Genomic DNA, 14,333 nt, shown 5'->3' on the forward strand with positions numbered 1-14,333 from the left:
AATTATAAAACTATAATGTCCATCACAGGAGACATTTTACTGCAAAACTACTTCTACTTTGATGTTTGGTCACTTTGTTTTTATGAGATTCATTTGTGTCTGTATGAGCCTGTCTTCTAGTTCCCACCACCAGGGGGCACTAGTTGTACTGCATGTGGTCCTTCAGAATGAGAAGCTGCTGAATGAAGACATTAATGAACATTAATTCCCGTGTGAAACAGGTTCGTAATGTGCAACGTCAGCAACTTTTCACATCGTCCAGTCACGTGACACGTGGGAGGGCAAAGGGAGGGGCCAAAATGGCGTCTCCATGGCAACGAGACACAAGCGGGTCAACTGGTCCAAGCCACAACTGGAGAAATTGTCAATTGTATTAAGTGCATTTTCTATTTTAAAGAGCATTTGGTTGCCACTGACTTTCTCTGTGAAATAACATCCAGCGAAGGAATATAAACAAATATAATAAACCTTAGATTTACAAACCTGAGCTGACATTAACCGAGAGCCACATTAAAAAGACATTTCTATTAATATTTTCAGGCTGTGTGAAGTGGATAATAATGTTTCAACCAGTTGTTTATTTGTAAAAACACCACAGTGTATTTTTACAGGTTGGCAATAAACAGAAAAGCGTGAACATCCGACAGAAAGAACAATACAAAACAGAAACGGTGGTGAAGGGGTTTCCCTCCCTGGACCGAAGGGGCGGAAACCGGTTCAGGTGAGGATGTCGTGGGCCTGTTGCTCCACCAGCATGGCCATGTTCTTCACGTCTCCACACCAGAAGTCCAGACGCTCCTTCATACCTTTGATCTGAAACAGTCAGGAGAGAATGCAGCTTTAACACATGAAGCATAGACTTCTATACAACCAGAGGAGTCGCCCCCTGGTGGTCAGGAGAGAGAATGCAGCTTTAACACATGAAGCATAGACTTCTATACAACCAGAGGAGTCGCCCCCTGGTGGTCAGGAGAGAGAATGCAGCTTTAACACATGAAGCATAGACTTCTATACAACCAGAGGAGTCGCCCCTGGTGGTCAGTGGAGAGAATGCAGCTTTAACACATGAAGCATAGACTTCTATACAACCAGAGGAGTCGCCCCCTGGTGGTCAGTGGAGAGAATGCAGCTTTAACACATGAAGCAGAGACTTCTATACAACCAGAGGAGTCGCCCCCTGGTGGTCAGTGGAGAGAATGCAGCTTTAACACATGAAGCATAGACTTCTATACAACCAGAGGAGTCGCCCCCTGGTGGTCAGGAGAGAGAATGCAGCTTTAACACATGAAGCATAGACTTCTATACAACCAGAGGAGTCGCCCCCTGGTGGTCAGGAGAGAGAATGCAGCTTTAACACATGAAGCATAGACTTCTATACAACCAGAGGAGTCGCCCCCTGGTGGTCAGGAGAGAGAATGCAGCTTTAACACATGAAGCATAGACTTCTATACAACCAGAGGAGTCGCCCCCTGGTGGTCAGGAGAGAGAATGCAGCTTTAACACATGAAGCATAGACTTCTATACAACCAGAGGAGTCGCCCCCTGGTGGTCAGGAGAGAGAATGCAGCTTTAACACATGAAGCATAGACTTCTATACAACCAGAGGAGTCGCCCCTGGTGGTCAGTGGAGAGAATGCAGCTTTAACACATGAAGCATAGACTTCTATACAACCAGAGGAGTCGCCCCCTGGTGGTCAGTGGAGAGAATGCAGCTTTAACACATGAAGCAGAGACTTCTATACAACCAGAGGAGTCGCCCCCTGGTGGTCAGTGGAGAGAATGCAGCTTTAACACATGAAGCATAGACTTCTATACAACCAGAGGAGTCGCCCCCTGGTGGTCAGGAGAGAGAATGCAGCTTTAACACATGAAGCATAGGCGTCAGAATGGGGACTAACCTGCGGCAGGTCCAGCACTCTGGGCTGCACCCAGGTCATCTGCACCTTCTGGTCCACCTCGTCAATGTTCCCTTTGATCAGGCCCACAGAGAGAGCCTTCATCACCAGCAGCTCCACCTGCAGCACACGAGTCCAGAAACAAATGTAAAAAAACAAAACACCTGCAGACCCGCTGAGAACCTGGTAATTAAGAAGCCGATCACTCGTTATCAGTCATTGATTGATGAGCTGATGTTTCGTCACTGACCTCATTAACGGGGATTTTGGCACTCTGAGCGATCTCAGTGAAGGTGAGCGTTCTGTGGTTTGCAGGACGAGTGAAAGTCATCTGTGAGAGAGAGAGAGAGAGAGAGAGAGAGAGAGAGAGAGAGAGAGAGAGAGAGAGAGAGAGAGAGATTATTATGCCTGTTTTTTACCCGTTGGGTGACAGATGACATCACTGAAGCGTGTTGTGGAGGTCGTCAACGAGGATCTTTGGTCTTTAAAAAGGTTCTTTAGAAAACAGCGAGAGAACGCTCAAATGGTAAAAATCAGCCAACCTGAAGACTGATCCCAGAGCTGCCAACTCGTTTCCAATGAAAGGCGCAGCATTAGCTCCAAAAGACACTCAATCTAGCGAGAAAGTCGTGACGTATGAATGACAGCTTGAAGCAACCGATTTCTCAATGGCTTCCCCTCACACCTTTAGTGGGAGGAGCCAAGGTGCCAGCGAAGGAAACGAGGAGACAGGTAAAAAGGTAAAAAGTGAACGCTCTGATCCATTTTCTCGTTTATTGAAAGCCTATTTCCTTGTACGAAATTATAAAAAACATGTATAGATAAAATAGGAAAGAAAAGATCCTTAAAAGTAATCGATTTTAGTAATAAATGTGCGTTTGGTTTGCTCACCTCCATCACGCAGAGCAGCTGGATCTTCTGCATCAGTTTGGCTTCGTGTGCCGCGAGGTCCGGCTGGAAGAGAGGGAGCGCGTCAGTGATCAGAGATCAGATATCTCGGGTTATTGATCTCTTGTGAGGAGAATATCTCCATTAAGAGTAATGAAGCGGTCACTAAGGGTTAAACCACCTCCTTAAAAAACAGTTTAAGTCAACCATTTTCAAACTTCATGCACAGATGTGTGTTTTTTTTTAAAAATAAAGCAGAATCTACTTTGTTTGAAGTCCCAAAAACTAAACTATCCCCAGTTTAATATTCTGTAATTGTTTTAAAAAAACGGTTTTCCACCGTTTATGAAACAAATGGCGACCGGGTCAACCCGTAAATAGGTGGAGGTCATATAAGGTCGTATAAACGAGGCTCACCTGTTGGCCCCAGGCCGACTTGAAGCCCTGGAACTTCTCCACGTTGCCGCCGTTGAAGGCGTAAAGCGTGTCGATGAGCCACTGCTTGTCCGTCTTCCTCAGGGACTCCAGCACGGGATGCATCAGCTGGGGAGACACGACCACATCGAGAAGTCAGCGCGGTGCGTTCAGGCGCCGCTCAGTGAAAATGAGTACTGGGTCAATTAGAACGTTATCGTGTAATCTTGTAAAAAAAAGTTTTGGTGAGAAGGAGATGTTTTCATAGCAATAGAAATATATATTCGAGATGAATTAAGTAAAAATACTAACAATTTTTTTGTATATTTTCTTAAGATAAAAATGCTTTATTTCCTTATCTTTTAAATTGTGTGTTTTTATGAAGAAAACCCCCCCCCACTAAAGATGACTTTTACAAAGTATAAGGAGAATATTTAGATTATTTGATGGTGTAAACTGACTTCAGAGCGATTTATAATATATATATATATATATATATATATATATATATATATATATATATATATATATATATATATAAAATTAGATATAGAAAAATATATTAAAAAATAAATATAAATAGTCTGCTATTTGAAAACCGTATCCGCCAGTTTGGATCATCAAAAAACGTGATGAGGGATCTTGAAACGTGATATTTTCTCCCTTTTCTCTTTAGTGCCGTGAGTTGTATGTTTTTCATCCTACCAGCTCCCCGAAGTTGTAAACTCCTTCTCCGAGGAGTCCGGCCAGGCCGAGCGTGAACGCCCTCTCCTGCTTCTCCGTCTCTGTGGAGTAAAAAATCAAAATCAAAATAAAAAACAACTACATGAAATCACCGCCGACGTGAACCGCGCCCTGAAGTCCGGACCCCGAGCGCCTCACCTGGAAGGTCTTTGATGTCCACGCAGCCGAGGTAGCGCAGGGCGTCCTTGTAGTAGGAGGCGTGGTTCCCGATGATGCGATAGTATTTGCTGGAGAGGTCGTAAAACCTCCCGTGGACCGACGTCACGCCGGGCAGGTTGTTCAGCATCTCCTCCACGTCTTCTATGAGTTTCTGGGGGTAAAAGGAGGCGACGACGCCGATTGGTCACATGACACCAGATTCCCCTTAGAAAAGGTATTTTCTAGTTTTTAATTTAACATTTTTAAATGTCCCATTGTATTTATTCTGTTGTGCCTGTTTGTCCACAGATTTTTAACACTAAAAAGATCAATGTGTTCCAGGGAGAGTTTATTGATAATATAAAACAAAATTAAAAAAAAAACTATGTTTGTCACTCCCGTTGGACGAAATATTCTTTTGTTTTAAATTAATTTAGCTTCATATGTTTATTTACTCTTTGGACAATCTGGGTAGATGTTATAATTACAGTATAATAGAATATAATCTGTACTGTACTGACAACAGTGACACTGAAGAAAATAAAAATAGGTAACTGTGATGGTTACGAGTCAGGATTTGAAGTTTAAAGATCAGCTTTGATATAATTTATCAACAGGGTGCATCAATCGGGTTCGAGGGGTTAAATGCTTCGCTGCATCCCATTTGTTTTGCTGTCTGACGAGTTTGCATGAAAGTCATTTTTTGGGGGACAAAACTGTGGACGGTCCTGGATTTACGTCGCCGAATCCGTCAAAGACGCCTCATCATTGAAATGGACAAATATGAACGAGGCGCGAGGCTAGTTTTTTTGAGTGAGCGGCTTCATTTAAAAAGAAGAAAAGAGAGCCGAGCGTTTACCTTTGTGGCCGGAAGATCGCTGATCTCCAGTTTGAGTTTGCCGATGGAAGTCTTGCAGAGGATGAGGGCTTCGTCGCAGCTTTTCACCTGAACCGGAAAGAGAAAACACGGTCGTGGAGGATAGAGGTTCAGTTTAAGGAACATGCGGATCAGTTTGTGGTTCTGTGGGACCGTTTTGGATATTTAGTGATGGACAAAATACCGAAGACGCCTCTCAGTGCAACACAATTCAACAGGAACAAAAACATCAGCCTACAAAAAGACTGTAAAGTATAATAAAACACCTCTGAAGTAGTTTACATTGAAACTGACCACTGAAATATTAATTAAAAACAAGCTACTATTTCTGTATTTGACTGCATGAGCTTTAGTTGGGTGCTAATGAACAAATTAAACTCGGTGTTGGATCGGTCAGCTCACCTTTTCCTTGGTCTTCTCGAGGAAAGTGATGGCATCTTTGGGATCTGGACACACAAATAATAATAAAAATAAAATTGTAAACACTGAAAATGTGGAAAAAGTGTATTCTGCTGGAAGTATTTCTCGCCGCATGTTGTTCTCACCTTTCATCTGTCTGGTAACGTACAGTATAATCTCCATGAGGGACAACGGGTTGATTCTAATGAGGGAACAGAAACGATAAGATCAGCATCAAACCAGGACCCAGGACCCAGGACCCAGGACCCAGGACCCAGGACCCAGGACCCAGGAACCAGGAACCAGGAACCAGGAACCAGGAACCAGGAACCAGGACCTGAGCCGGCAGGAGTCTCGAGGTCAGACCGAGTTTCTCACCTGTGTTCGAAGTCACTGATGAAGTTGTCGTAGAGCTTTAAGAAAGAAAAGGAAGCCGTCAGATCAAAGGAGGCATCACAGTAATCCTCTCGTTAGGGGCTATGACTAGTATCTGGATGATGACGTAATTTAGGGTTAAAGTTCCTTAGTGAGCGGGGAAAGTTATTAAAAGTTATTTTTAATCCTTTACAGTCGGTATCAAAGCTTCATGTTGTGCCTTTACTTTAAAAAAAGTTTGAAAACAATTCATGAACAAATTTCTGTTGTCTAAATGTAATAAATCGGATAACAACATTTTAAAAAGCGGAAAAAACTAAAAGAGTTACCCGAGATTTCTAACTGTAAAATTGTTCTTTGCTTCAACCATCAGTTTAATCATTTTATAAAATTATACATGCATGTGCGACGTTGCGATAAATATTTAAGTTAATATCACCACACTGATTTTAGAAAACATCCCAAAGCCCGATGAAGACTTTTACTAAATGCACAAGACAAAAATTACATTTAACGGCACACGTGTGTGTGTGTGTGTGTGTGTGTGTGTGTGTGTGTGTGTGTGTGTTTCAAAGCATCTGGAGAGTTAAACCGTTTATGATGGGATGTTATAGCCTCTTTGTCCTAAACTTTAAAAAGTTGAATATAGGAATACAGGATAGGAAATGTGTGTTATTAAGCTGTGTTTGTTAACGGTGAAGCACAACAACGACTTGACTGGAGCGTTTACCTGAATGAGGCCGTCTCCCGTTTTGAAGCACGGATCTTTAACGAAGTCTGTCAGCCTCAGAGTCAACTGATGCCACAACCTGTCAAGTAAACAACATATATATCAACACTTTATCCAGAAGATAAACAAAAAAAATCAGCTACAACAATCTTTTGTTATATCTTTATACCACAAACGCAATAATCTCCATTCAAAGTATAACAAATGATGAGGATTCAGGTCTTGTTTTTATTCCACTGCATTAGTATTTAGTAAAGGAAAGTGTCCACTACTAACACATATACACATTCCTGGAGATATGTACGTATGAAACATTACATTTCTATATAATAACTTATTTTATTCAGTCTCCATGATAAAAACTTTGTCTTCCATTGGCCTAAAGAGACGATGCTGGGCTCAAAGCTCCAACCCTAAACACGGAATATGACGAGGTGAAAAGGTAAACATAGACATAGAATAAAACAATAAACATAGTGCAATAGATTAATGTGGTAAACAACAAACGGACAACAGTACTTTAAAACCAGGATATGTCGTAAAATAAAAGTGGCAGGTGTGTTGAAGGAAATTGTCCCGGGGAAGTCTTTAGGTGACCGATTTAAATGATTATAAACTCAAATGAACAGTCATGATCTTTAGGGAGGAACTATAGCCGGCTAACCGAAGCTAACAGCAGCTAACGCTAGCTCCCTGCATGACTCAGCGTGCGTTCAGAATGAATGGGCGAGCTAACGCTAGCTAGCCTAGCATTAGCGGATCGCTAGCTAGCCGGGTGCTTCACCTTTTGTTGTGCAACTCCTCCAACGTGTGCCACTCCGTCGCCATCTCCGGAGTGGTGCTGTTGCTCTGCTGCTGCTTAAGGAACCCGGTGACATCTCTCATCGTGGCGAAGGGAAGTGTCGAAGCTTAAAGGGAACTATTGTATTCTTCCGCTAAACGTCAAGTAGCCTGTCGTGTTGTGGGGGGGCCGCCGCTCTGTTTGCCGGGCGCAAAGGATGACGGGAAATAAAGTGGGCGTTTCTAAAAACAACCGTTCCGCTCAGATTTCTCACCGGAAGCTATAATTGTTATAATTGGATTATTTAGCTACGACGGATAATTTTAGGATTGTTAGTTTAACTGTATTTAAATGTATTTTTTTGCCGTTTCTTATTTACAATTCATGAAAATGGACATGTGCTATTGTTAAATAAAGAATTTCAATTAAAAAAAACTTCTTGTCGGGCGCAAAGGATGATGGGAAGTGGACGTTTCTAAAGCCGAACATGCAATAACAATCTGCGGGTGACTTCAGGGCTCCGTCATGGCCCCTTCAGCATTGTCACCTGTCAGACTCTGTCGGTACCTGAGCTCGAGAGCAGGCGGTGAGTCGACCAGACAAATGAAAACATAACGAAGTGATAATCACTGTTTGGTGAGTGATAATTGGGAGTTCTTGCTTTTTTGTTATAGGTCGTTTGAGTCAAAGTGAAGGTGCAGCTGCAGCTCTGTGCAGGTATTTCACCCTCAGTGACACAACACAGTACAAGTACATCTACTCAAGTACTATACTAATACAAGTACAACTATACAAGTACTCAAGGTACTTTTTAATTCATGCATCTTCTTCCTTCTACTCCACTACGTCTCAGACATGTTCATTTATGTGCTGGGGAATCACTTCTTTAGCTAAATAAATAAACTGTGTATAAACTTTGTTTATAGACAATGCATGTCACAAAGATGAAAACAAGGATATTATTTTCTTTAATAATCAATGTCTCCAGGATTTCTCTGAGCACATAGGGGCGTCTTTAAATGTCTTGTTATGTCCAGCAGTCTAAAACCCAATAATATACAAATTAATTATATATATATATAACATTTTTTAAAATTGGCTTAAAATTGCTAATTGTTTTCTATCCCCAAATATTTTTTTTTTACAATTGTAAAAGATGAAGGAAGAACATTATATAATATAATATAATAATAATATATAATGGCATTATTTTAATTTTAATTATTGAAATCGTCGCCAATTACTTTTCTATCAATCAACTACGAGTTAAAACGAGTGGAGCAGTAATTTCTTTGTTGGAGTACAGGAACAATCGATATGTGATGTCACGTGTGTGGTTCAGGGTTACTTCAAATATTGCAATGAGCGTGTTTAAAGGAGGGTAGTCCGCATGCTTCGAGTTCCTCCGATAGAACCCAACCCTAAGCAGAACACGATAGAACAGGTGGAACATTACCACCATGAAACCTCGACTTGGAGCCTACACAACGTAACACACTTATCTCCAGACGCACACACCCTCCCCGGCCCAACGGGCCTCGGGGGTTTTCCTCCCGCGGCGGCGGTCCGGCCGAGGAGCGCCTGACCCTGGAGGACGTCGCCAAGAACATCCGAGAGCGGCGGTACGAGAGGGTGGTGGTGATGGCCGGAGCCGGGATCAGCACGCCGAGTGGCATCCCGGACTTCAGGTGAAAACCCCCGCTGCGTGCTGCGTGTCGTATTCTAGTGTGAACCGGCCCGTGATGCGTCTCCTGCGTTATCCCCTCCTCAGGTCTCCAGGCAGCGGTCTCTATGACAACCTGCAGCAGTACCACCTGCCCTACGCCGAGGCCGTCTTCGAGCTCAGCTTCTTCCACCAGAACCCGCGTCCCTTCTTCGCCCTGGCCAGGGAGCTCTACCCGGGGCGCTACCGGCCCAACCCGACCCACTACTTTGTGCGTCTGCTCCACCAGAAGAGGCAGCTTCTCCGGATGTACACGCAGAACATCGACGGGCTGGAAAGACGTGCGTATTCACCTCCTCCTATTAACACGAACGTCCCTCCAGCCCGACGTGATGAGAGGGGCGGTCCCAAAGTGCCCCACCTGTACAGGTGTGGTGAAGCCGGACATCGTGTTCTTCGGGGAGGAGCTTCCACGTCGCTTCTTCAAGTACCTCGCGGACTTCCCTCGGGCCGACCTGCTGGTCGTCATGGGAACGTCCCTGGAGGTCTGCTCTTTAATTAAATGAAACTACGCCCCAAAACCACACGTATGGAAGGTAAAAACAGGCCCTTTGCTCCGCAGGTGGAGCCGTTCGCCGGTCTGGCCGACGCCGTGCGCGGCGCCGTGCCGCGGCTGCTCATCAACAGAGACCCGGTGGGTCCGTTCGCCGGGCGCCGCCGGGCCCTCGACGTGGTGCAGCTGGGCGACGTGGTCGCTGGGGTGCGAGTCCTGGTGGACGCCCTGGGCTGGACCCGGGAGCTGGACGCTCTGATGGTGTGTGTGTGTGTGTGTGTGTGTGAGACTCTTGTGTGTGTGTGTGAGACTCTTTGGCACTGTGTGTGTGTGTGTGTGTGTGTCGTACTTTGGTTCACGGCATTATTTTTAATCCAATAGCCAATAAAGGCTTTTTAAAAGCCACTTCAATGAGGTCATAGATCTCATGTGATCCATAACGCACCAAATCATTTCAGTTAAAATTAAATAAATATAAATTAGTGCTTTAACGACCAAAAACGGAGGTTTGGTGATGAATTCTTACAGTTTTATATCACTTTTGTGCTCTTTTGTTTTTTATCTGCAGGCTGCAACAAAGACAGAAGAGTGAAGCTTTCTGTCCAGATGGAGGTTTGACTTTCATCCACTCTAGACTTTGTTTATTATGGGATGCATTATATCGACGGAAACTCACAGATTGGAAAATAAGGAAAACAAAATTGATATCGGCAAAACGCAGGTGAGTGACACGCAGGGAAAACCAACCAGGTGTATCTGGTTGGATGCAACGTGCAGCTGGTTGACCTTGTTGACCTCACAATAAAAACATGTGCCATATTCTATTTTACTTATTTATCTCTAACGTCAAGAAATGTCTGCTGAAGGTCATATTTTGTAAAAAGAACGATTTTTATGTTTGTTGTTGTTGTTGTTTTTATTTATTATAAAGCATATCTAAATGATTAGAAAACCCAAAATACAAGCATGAACCTGAAGATGAGCTCAGTCTTTAAAATATTTTTTTAGATGTGATATTATTTCCCACCAGCAGAGGGCGCCAGAGTGCTGTGATTAAGAGTGTGACTGCTACTATAATAAAAAGTGAATCTCTTATGTTTTCTTATTAAAAACAAATGTCAATGAAACTTTGACTCTCACTTTAAACTTTAAGTGTGTTTTAGTACATTAATAAAGCAAAGTCATACTTACTTTTATATATTTGCCTTTATTCATTTTTATTTCGTAAGTTATCCATCATCTTGTGATGCTACAGCAACTTCCTTTTTTTTTTTTTATACCTATAATAAAAAAGTCCTCATTCGCTCAGACATTCCTCAAAGTTTTAATGCCGCCATCTGATTTGAACCAATCATAAATTAGAGCTACTTGTCACCAATAATTTAAGAGGGACTTAATATCCAAGTCAGGATGCTTTTTATGCGTAAAATCAAACAAATTAAATGCTTAAAGATGTCAAAAGTCTGACTTCGGTGATTCAGAGGAATTATTCTATTATTAGAGATTAGATGGTGAAGTGAGATCATTCTCGACTATTGAAGGAGTCGATTCACTCTCACCTGCCTGTCTACATTCCTTTCAGTTGTTTTTCAACCCGTCTCACACCTCACTCCAATTATCACCCCCCCCCCCCCCCACCACCCTCATCACCCCCCACCCTCATCACCCCCCACCCTCCGGTCCCTCTAGTGCCGTCGCTGCTGACGTCTTTATCACAAGAAAAAGTATCTCTGCATGATATCGTCGACTGGAAGGAGGGTTTTGTCTCTTAAAGGGTCTGAAGTCATTTATTCTTTTATTAACAACGTTAATAAATCGACTTGTTCAATCGTTTGGTTTCTGACCCAATGGCGTCACTCAGCTGTAGTTTGTGTGTTTTTATTTAATAAACCGTTTATTAGAAGTGGACGTCACCCGTTGGTTTGAAGCTTTGAGTTCTGCGTTTTGGCCGTCGCCATCTTGGATTTTTGCAACCAGTGAACAGGAAGTGACCGTATCTGGACTGAGGAGTAACGTAGAGACACCGCATACGTCTACCTGTCAATCACCTTGCAGCCCCGCCCTAAAGCATACCCTGCTTTATGGTCTGTTTGACTCTAAATGACCATAATTTACTAAATGAACATCACGCTGTATTGAAGAAGACTTGAAACTAGAGATTGAGACCAAAAACTAATGTTTACAATGTTTACTGAGGGAATAAATCAAGAGAAGTAGAGTCATTTATATAGACTTCTATACAACCAGAGGAGTCGCCCCCTGGTGGTCAGGAGAGAGAATGCAGCTTTAACACATGAAGCATAGACTTCTATACAACCAGAGGAGTCGCCCCCTGGTGGTCAGGAGAGAGAATGCAGCTTTAACACATGAAGCATAGACTTCTATACAACCAGAGGAGTCGCCCCCTGGTGGTCAGGAGAGAGAATGCAGCTTTAACACATGAAACATAGACTTCTATACAACCAGAGGAGTCGCCCCCTGGTGGTCAGGAGAGAGAATGCAGCTTTAACACATGAAACATAGACTTCTATACAACCAGAGGAGTCGCCCCCTGGTGGTCAGGAGAGAGAATGCAGCTTTAACACATGAAGCATAGACTTCTATACAACCAGAGGAGTCGCCCCCTGGTGGTAAGGAGAGAGAATGCAGCTTTAACACATGAATAATAGACTTCTATACAACCAGAGGAGTCGCCCCCTGGTGGTCAGGAGAGAGAATGCAGCTTTAACACATGAAGCATGGACTTCTATACAACCAGAGGAGTCGCCCCCTGGTGGTCAGGAGAGAGAATGCAGCTTTAAGGCTCTTCCGCGTTGGCTACTACTGTGCCGGCTGTATACTTTCAGTCTCAGTTGAACTATGAAAAACACCAAACATTGGATGACTTCCAACTGTATTATGGTTTTAAGTCGGCAGATACGAGAAGTCCTAAATGTGCTCAACAAAATACGACTCCGTCTGAACATCTACAGCTCAGTGTCGACTTCGACTGATGAAGAACTGAATCAATAGAAAGAACAGCTGCTGTAGCGAGAAGATTGTGTTGTTGTCCAATAATGCTGTTAAGATGTGACATAGTATACATGCATACATGGTCACTGCAGGTAGCAGCGCTCCAACAGTGGGAATACAGACTGTAGATGGAAATGGCAGAATTGTGTGTTTAACGCGAAGTCACCACATGTTGAGACCGAAGTAATAAGACTGCAGAGCCTAATATCCAATTTGCACATCTCAGTTGGGTTCCTATTCATGGTTTGTTCTTCTTACTCCATTAATCCATGTTTATATATATATATATATATATATATATATATATGTGTATAGCAAGAAGCCTTAAACAGGAGTCAGACAGCCTCTCCGTCTCCCGATGGATTAAATGACCAGAAAGAGACGACTACGACTACAAAGAGATGAAAAACGATCAGAAATAGACACAAAACGACAAGTTTGACTTTCAACTGAGTATAAAACTCAGATCAAAGTTTTCCGGATCTTCAGACAATCTGCCGCGTCCGTGGGTCATGAGCACCAGTGTTTCCGTTCACGTACTTCCTCCTCATCGCGAACGAGGAAGTAAATGCGTGTGAGCGTTGTTTCCACCAGATTTATGAGTCACATAACTTGCATACTTCAGTAACGGCACTTCTTTTATTTAACCTAAATATTTTCACGATCTTTTCCTCAACCTAACTCAGTATTTTCACGACCTTTTCCTAAACTGAACAAAGTATTTCACGATCTTTTACTGAACCTAACTCTGTATTTCACGATCTTTTCCTCAACCGAACAAAGTATTTCACGATCTTTTCCTCAACTGAACAAAGTATTTCACGATCTTTTCCTCAACTGAACAAAGTATTTCACGATCTTTTCCTCAACCGAACAAAGTATTTTCACGATCTTTTACTGAACCTAAGTATTTCACGATCTTTTCCTCAACCGAACAAAGTATTTTTACGATGTTTTCCTAATCCTAACTCAGTATTTCACAACCTTTTCCTCAACCGAACAAATTATTTCACGATCTTTTCCTAAACCTAACTCAGTATTTCACGATCTTTTCCTAAACCGAACAAAGTATTTTCACGATGTTTTCCTAAACCTAACTCAGTATTTCACGATCTTTTCCTCAACCGAACAAAGTATTTTCACGATATTTAACTGAACCCAATGAATAATTTGTGTTGCCTAAACCAACCGGAGTAGTTTCCTGTAAAGATGGAACTTTATTTTGAAAATACCGTCTCTGCGTGTGTGACGAGCGTAAATCAGTGAAGACGAGGAGGTTTGACCTCGAACTGAGTGGATTAGACTTAGAACATTTAGGAAGATGACACACTTTATTAGAAAGGTTTCCACATAAAACGTGGATATGGCGGACGAAAGGCACAGTCAGTAACCACACACACACACACACACACACACACACACACACACACACACTGTGACAGGCGGTCGTGGCTTAAAGGACAACACACACATTTAAGCCATCAGTTTCAGAACAAAGAAACATAATAAAGATATAATGACTATTGAGCAACGTCATCAAGACACGATCTGGAAATGCTTCACTTAAATGTTCTATGACTGAAACTTAAAGGTTTCATTCAACAGCAAACAAACATTGTTGAAAGCAAAAATTGTTCCGATATTCGTCACTGAGCATACAATTAAAATAAAAACACTTCCTCTGTACAGAGAGGGGACTCTAATATTATTGATAAATCAGAAAAAGTACCATATTTAGTATTTCATGGAGCAGAAACAATAGTTGTGAGAGTAAATAATATAAATCGAAGCTGGAAATTTGTGTAAAATAAAGTTATTTCTGCCACAATGACAAAAAAAAAAAAAATCACAATCTATCACATTC

At 42.4% G+C, this 14,333-nt stretch overlaps 2 protein-coding genes across 2 annotated transcripts; one reads left to right on the forward strand and one right to left on the reverse strand.

Annotated features, from left to right (window-relative positions):
• Positions 1–548: 548 nt before the first annotated feature.
• On the reverse strand, positions 549–7,479 carry psmd13 (proteasome 26S subunit, non-ATPase 13). The gene is made up of 13 exons (XM_034529482.1): positions 7,245–7,479; positions 6,461–6,539; positions 5,734–5,768; positions 5,502–5,557; positions 5,359–5,402; positions 4,939–5,025; positions 4,080–4,251; positions 3,903–3,982; positions 3,201–3,326; positions 2,787–2,849; positions 2,146–2,226; positions 1,899–2,015; positions 549–813 (listed from the first exon to the last, which is right to left on the reverse strand). The coding sequence occupies exons 1-13, from the start codon at positions 7,343–7,345 to the stop codon at positions 718–720; spliced, it is 1,137 nt and encodes a 378-aa protein (XP_034385373.1). The 5' UTR covers positions 7,346–7,479; the 3' UTR covers positions 549–717.
• A 22-nt stretch (positions 7,480–7,501) lies between these two features.
• On the forward strand, positions 7,502–10,653 carry sirt3 (sirtuin 3). The gene is given in 7 exon segments (XM_034529484.1): positions 7,502–7,827; positions 7,916–7,958; positions 8,750–8,929; positions 9,013–9,271; positions 9,273–9,449; positions 9,527–9,718; positions 10,026–10,653. Coding segments are annotated over 7 exon segments (936 nt in total). The 5' UTR covers positions 7,502–7,766; the 3' UTR covers positions 10,050–10,653.
• Positions 10,654–14,333: the final 3,680 nt, after the last annotated feature.

Source organism: Cyclopterus lumpus, chromosome 3, assembly GCF_009769545.1.
Source record: "Cyclopterus lumpus isolate fCycLum1 chromosome 3, fCycLum1.pri, whole genome shotgun sequence".
Lineage (NCBI taxonomy): Eukaryota > Metazoa > Chordata > Actinopteri > Perciformes > Cyclopteridae > Cyclopterus > Cyclopterus lumpus.